At 32.2% G+C, this 6,782-nt stretch overlaps 1 protein-coding gene across 1 annotated transcript in view; it reads right to left on the minus strand.

Annotated features, from left to right (window-relative positions):
- Positions 1 to 6,558, minus strand: part of lacc1 (laccase (multicopper oxidoreductase) domain containing 1) — a 10,967-nt gene extending 4,409 nt beyond the window's left edge. The window contains exons 1-3 of the mRNA XM_073845008.1: positions 5,615 to 6,558; positions 2,940 to 3,118; positions 1,476 to 1,641 (exon numbers count right to left, since the gene is read on the minus strand). Of these exons, the coding sequence (XP_073701109.1) occupies positions 1,476 to 1,641; positions 2,940 to 3,118; positions 5,615 to 6,155 (886 nt within the window). The 5' untranslated portion in view covers positions 6,156 to 6,558. The remainder of the gene's footprint in view (positions 1 to 1,475; positions 1,642 to 2,939; positions 3,119 to 5,614) is intronic.
- Positions 6,559 to 6,782: the final 224 nt, after the last annotated feature.

The following is a 6,782-nucleotide window of genomic DNA, read 5'->3' on the forward strand; positions in this document are numbered from 1 at the left end:
CAAATTCCTACTGTAAATATATCAAAATGTAATTTTTGATAATATGCATTGTTAAGAACTTAATTTGGACAACTTTAAAGGTGATTTTCTCAGTATTTTGATTTTTTTTGCACCCTCAGATTCCAGATTTTCTAATAGATGTATCTCGGCCAAATATTGTCCTATCGTAACAAACCATACATCAAAAGAAAGCTTATTTATTGAGCTTTCATATGATGTATATATATATCTCAGTTTTGTAAAATTTAACCTTATGACTGGTTTTGTGGTCCAGGGTCACACACACACACACACACACACACACCCATATATATATATATATATATATATATATATTTTTTTTTTTTTTTTTTTTTTTTTGGGGGGGGGGGCTTTAATTTGATCAAAAGTGATGGTAAAGACGTTTATAATGTTACAAAAGATTTCTATTTCAGATAAATGCTATTTTTCTGAACTTTCTATTCATCAAAGAAACCTGAAAAAGAATCCTACTAAGATTTTTTTAGCATTATAATAATAAATGTTTTTGAGCATATCAGAATATTAGAATTATTTCTAAAGGATTGTGTGACTGGAGTAATGATACAAAAAATTACACAGGAATAAATGTCATTTTAAAATATATTCAGCTATATACAATATATATTTAATTTTTTTTTTTTTTTCTGTTCTTTGGATCAAATAAATCCAGGCTTAGTGAGCAGAAGAGTCTTCTTTAAAAAAAACATTAAAAAACCAAACACTTTTGACTGGTAGTGTATAGATTAACATTAATGCACAAGTATGCAATAATTAAGTTATAATAATAATAAAGAATAATAAATTAATATATTAAGGTAATGAATATAAATTGTTGTATTTAAAAGCAGTAAACTGAGTAATATATAAATAAATTAGTAAATTAGTAAATATATAAATAAATTAATTAATACGGCATCTTTAATCCAGTTTTATGTGTCACATTTCAGAAATCATTCTAATTTTATATTTGTGAACAGCTGCATACAAAACACACATACGACTAATCAGGCTCAATAAAATGCTGCCACCTCAACTTATCTTATCACTGTTTATTTTACTTCTTTAGTACTATTGTGATATAGATAAACTTCATTCTAAACTTCCTATTAAGTGATGTATCGATGTTCCCTTTTCCCTATGCTGTTTACAGTGTTCTTCAAACTGAACATTTCATCTCCCTTCAGACTAGAAACTCATCTAAATCTACTTCGCTGAGAACATACGGTCGAATGAAACGCACCTTTTGACTTCCCTTTCTTGTTTCAGTTCATATGAACCAATACTTCCCACAGAACTCACTTGAGGCTTGAAGTGAATCAGTATTATACGCAGTATTATGCTATGCAGGTCTAACCATGATCTATCAATTGCATTATTATTTGGGTGAATAAAACCTGTCAAATTTTGTTTGTAGGGGAATTAAGCATTTATTTTTACATTGTGATGTGATTTACCTGCGTGTGCCACTCCAATGACCTTTGCTACGGGGTCAGTGAAGAGCAGTGGCATGCAATCGGCCCCTGGTGCTGCTATGACAACGCCCACCTGATTGGTCACCATTCCGTCGTAACTGTCAGGGGCTGGTTTACCCATCACCCACACATCACTGGCATGATTACACTGATGACAAAGACATGCAATCAATACTTAGATTAGTCAATGCCTTATAAATCAAATATGATACAAAACATCAAACACATATTTTTTTTATATTTTGTTTAACAAACAAAACAACAAAAGTTCCATAATTAAAATACGCATGACATGTGTTCCAAATTAATTTCAAGAATTTATGCATAGAGACAAGCAATTCCCGCACACTATCATAACTTGCAAAGAAGTAATATTTATTGACACAACGTTTCGGTCACACGACCTTCATTCCTGATGATCCACCTGGTTGGTCTTATTATCCTACGCACCTATCACTTGCAGGTGTGCGATGGAGTTTGTTCACTAAGAATTTATGCATAACAATTAAAAAAAAAAGTTTCATAATATCACAAGAATAATGCATTTCAAACCCTGGGTATTCAGACTTGTGTGGCTAAATATAAATGATGTCTCTTACTGAAATATGTATTAGAAAAGCCATTAAAAGAGTAGTTCACTTCCAGAGCAAACATTTACAGATAATGTACTCAGATAATGTACTTAATGTACTCTTTCTTTCTTCAGTCGTAAAGAAATTATATTTTTTAAGGAAAACATTTCAGGATTTTTCTCCATATAGCGGACTTCTATGGTGCCTGCGAATTTGTATTCTCAAAATTTAAATGTGGCTTCAAACAACCCTCAAATGTGGTTGACATGTTTACATCCTGTCAGGATGGCATCTAGCGTTTCTTGTCTCTGCTGTTTGTAAGCTCTTTCAGTAGCTGTGGTCTACTAAAAAGCTTAAAGGCATCAGGGCTAAAGTGGAGAGAACAAAGACGCTGGTCTTTAGGAAGTTTTATTCATCCACAGGCATCTTCCCATTATCGCTAGGAAAGAAGTAAAGACTTGCATCGCTTCTCTAGTTGCTCTTCGACTAAAAAATTACAACCAAAAGTTGCACAATGTGTCATATATCAGTATTTTATTTTTCTGAGTTGTGTTGTGGTAAAAATACCAACAGGTAGCGCCAGTAGCTCACTGATGTAATCGAAATTGCGCGCCCCCCATAGTCCAAAATATGAATAAACAATGTGTTTTTAAATAATGTACATTTTTCATGTGTTTTCTATTATTTACGTTATATTAAGCCATACAAGTTTTAATACCCGGTTTTCCCATTAATGTGAAAGTTCAGTCAGTGAAGCAGTATTTAAAAAAGAATGCAACTGAAAATTTTGCAAATGCAGTGGAATGTGTTTGGAGATGTGATATGCTGCTTGCTTATAGACTGACGTCCTCATATTTTCTTTGTGTTCACGTACCTTTATGAGGTTAAACTGTTGAGGGTGAAATCCAGCCTGCAGGCCGAGCCGCCGGAGGTTCTCAGCCACTACAGCTCTGGAGTCTTTACGCCGCGGGTTACAGAAGAGGTTCAGCGAGCTCAAAGTGCTGATGTAGGATATACCTCCGGTACGAGTCGAGTAGCCATGACCGAAGCAGTCTTTGAATGAGAAGGAAATAGAGACATAGACTGACTGACAGTAAGGCATTAAAAAGATGAAACAAAAAAATGAACAATTCTTTTAAATTTATGCTTATTCTTTGCTTAGATTCTAGGTCTTCCCACTCTGGAGATTCACACTGCCTACGGTCAAACCAAAATTTATTCAGACACCTTCAGCATTCCTCACATTATCACAGTTTATTTGCTATAGTTTAGAAAATGGTAATAAAATATGACAAGAACTTAAATTGAGTCAGAACAAATTCATCTTAATAATGTCAGATGACTTTGATAGAAAGGTTTGTAATGGATTACCATCAACCAAAAATTCAGACAACTTAATTTTGTTCAGTCTGTGGTGTAAAAAAAAGGTGGCATTAGCAATTAAAGAAAAAACACTTAAGCAAAATATGGTGAGGTGAAAGTGTCTAAATAATTTTGGTCCCAAATTTGTACGCATTTTACTGATAGTCCACTTTATGGTTAATTTGTCACATACAGTTTACTTTATTCTACTATCTTCACTTACATAAATTAACTATAGTGTCCTGCACCCACTAGTAAAAAAAAATCAAAAATTATATCTGGCGTCTGAATAATTTTGGGTTTGAAAGTATTTTAGGCGCATCGTGGGATGCTTTTAAAAGTTCCCATGTTCACTGGCTGTATTTTAATCACTATCTGTTCCAAATTATCCATTAACTCTACATGATTACATATGACACTTGAATTTCTAAGGTCTCCAAATTATCCAAATGATCTACATGCCTTCTGTCGTCTGATTGATAGTTCAAACTTTGCAGGAAGTAAAAGGAATTTTTGTACATTTCTAAAAACTTCCATTTTCAGGCTGTGGTGCACGTGTCTTTTTGCACTAAAAACTACTTAACTACTCTGAAAATTTTATTAAACATAAGAACAACGTTTATATTGATATACATATTTCGAGATTAACATATACCAGATTGAAGCAGGTTTACTTGATTATCCATACATAATTTTAAGGAAAAATAATCATGTTAATATGTGAGTATCAAATATAATACATCAGGCTTTTGAGGAAATGCCTCATTATATTGCATAGCATTATATGTTTTGGCCCCAAAATGAAAACTACAGAGGTCTGATCATTAAATTAAGCATTTACAAATTATATTTATATATGATATGATCAAAATATATAAAAATGAAATAAAATACAATAAATGATTAAAATATTTCCCTAAATGTTTAATAAAATGTTCATTAATAATAATAATAATAATAATAATAATAATAATAATAATAATAATAATAATAATAATTATCCAAACTTTAAATGTGTTGTATGTCTGTTTATTACTCCAAATTAAATTATGCAGCCCAACAGATATAATAATAATAAAAATAATAATAATAATGATAATTTATCCAAACTTTAAATGTGTTATAAGTCTATTTAGATTCAAGATTTAAAGTTCCTGTATTACTAGTTTATTCCCATTGAAATTGTGTCAGCTGTACAGATTCAAAATTCCTGTATTACTATTTTAACAAATAGATGCTAATTTAATATGCTAATAATAATAATATTAATTCATCTAAACTTTAAATGTGTTATAGCTCATTTATTATTCCAAATAAAATTATGCCCTTCGGTTCAAATCTCCTGTATTACTACTTTAACAAAAATATGCTAATTTAATGCTAATAATAACAATAATAATTTATCCAAACTTTAAATGTGTTATACCTCATTTATTATTCCAAATGAAAGTATGTTCAAAAGCTCCAAAGGGTTCAAAGGTTCAAAGCTCCTGTATTATTACAAATATATGCATATTTATTATGCTAACAATAATCATAATAATAATAATAAATTCATCCAAACTTTAGATTTGTTATAGCTCATTTATTAATCCAAATAAATTTATGTCAGCCCTTCAGATTCAAAATTTCTGTTACTATTTTAACAAAAATATGTAAATTTAATATAATAATAATAATACCAACAACAACAACAACAATATTATTATTATTATTATTATTATTATTATTATTATTATTATTTATCCAAACTTTAAATGTGTTATAGCTCATTTATTATTTAAAATGAAATTTTGGCCTCAGGTTCAAAGCTCCTGTGTCACTAGTTTAACAAAACTATGCCAATTTAATATGTATAATAATACTATTAATAATAATTTATCCAAACTTTAAATGTGTTATATGTATATTTATTATTCTAAATTAAATTATGGCAGCCCTTAAATTCAAAGTTCATGTATTACTAGTTAAACAAAAATATGCAAACTTAATATGTAAATAATAATAGTAATTTATCCAAACTTGAAATGTGTTATAGGTCTATTCAATATTCCAAATGAAATTATGGCAGCCCTTAAATTCAAAGTTCATGTATTACTAGTTAATCAAAAATATGCACATTTAAATTTCATTATGAATACATAATTAAGCATAAAAGTAAAACCCGCGAAAGCGAACATAACCAACCTGAAATTAAAGAGGATCTAAGAATTGTAATGTCTCCTTTGAGCGCTGGTAGGTGCTGTAGAAACGTGCTGAGCTCACGTTTAGCTTCATCTGCGTGAGTGCTGCTGTCTGTGCTCTGACCCAGGGGACAGCAGTCACAGGACAGATTGTCAAACAAGATACTGTACTCAAAATTATACGCAGAAGTGAAGAGGAGCTCCTGGTAGACCTGAAACAATCCTCTTCCGCGGCTCGAAGTCACGATCTTCACATCACTAATGTCCTCTTCGTCTATAGCCTGTTTGAATGAGTATAATGCGGCTGAAAGCGAGCTCTTGCACAGGACCTGTGGGGATTTGCTGAAGCCGATAAACATCTCCTGAATAGAGCTTCTAGGAAATCGGTCCGTCCCCACGGAGCCCTCTAAATCCGCTATGAAGAAGAGCGGTTCTTGTGAGCCATTCCTGGTCAATGCACAGCACTTGCTGATGCGCTGTTTGACACAGATGTCGTATTGAGAACAGCGGACGTGTGTGAGATCCACAACAGTTACTGCAGCCATCTCTGATTGGTAACGGATCGTCACTCGCAGACGCGTTTGTTTCGCTCTCTCTGGGACAGTGGTTATGTATACGTGCAAACATACCACACCTGGTTATAAATGTTACAAACAAGGAACTTTTTTTATTTACCACGAAAATAAAATTTCCTATGTCCCCAGCACTTCCTGAAAAGAGCGTAGCGCCGCCCTCAATGGAAACTCCTCACCAGACGAGCGCCTCGCGTGTGCGGTTCCTTCAGATGCAGATACGCAAATATACCAGCATGTGACATTCCTCAGACACAGAATTTCCAATGGGTTGCTACAGTTTGCTGATTTTTCATTCTGTTTTGCAGACATGTAACAGACTGTCAGATTTCTTAATGAACCATTAAAGAGTCTGAGACTGGATTGTTTATGAACATTGCATTTTTTTTTTGGTATTTCCTGCAATGATATGTGACTCTGGACCACAAAATCAGTAAGGGTACATTTTTAACTGAGATTCATACATTGTAAATAAGCTTTCCATTGATGTATGGTTTGTTAGAACATGACAATATTTGGCCGAGATACAACTATTTGAAAAATGACTTAGGTCAAAAGTAATCTAAAAGTAGTTTGATTATATTACCTACAGTTGAGTCA

This window comes from Garra rufa, chromosome 8 (assembly GCF_049309525.1).
Source record: "Garra rufa chromosome 8, GarRuf1.0, whole genome shotgun sequence".
NCBI lineage: Eukaryota > Metazoa > Chordata > Actinopteri > Cypriniformes > Cyprinidae > Garra > Garra rufa.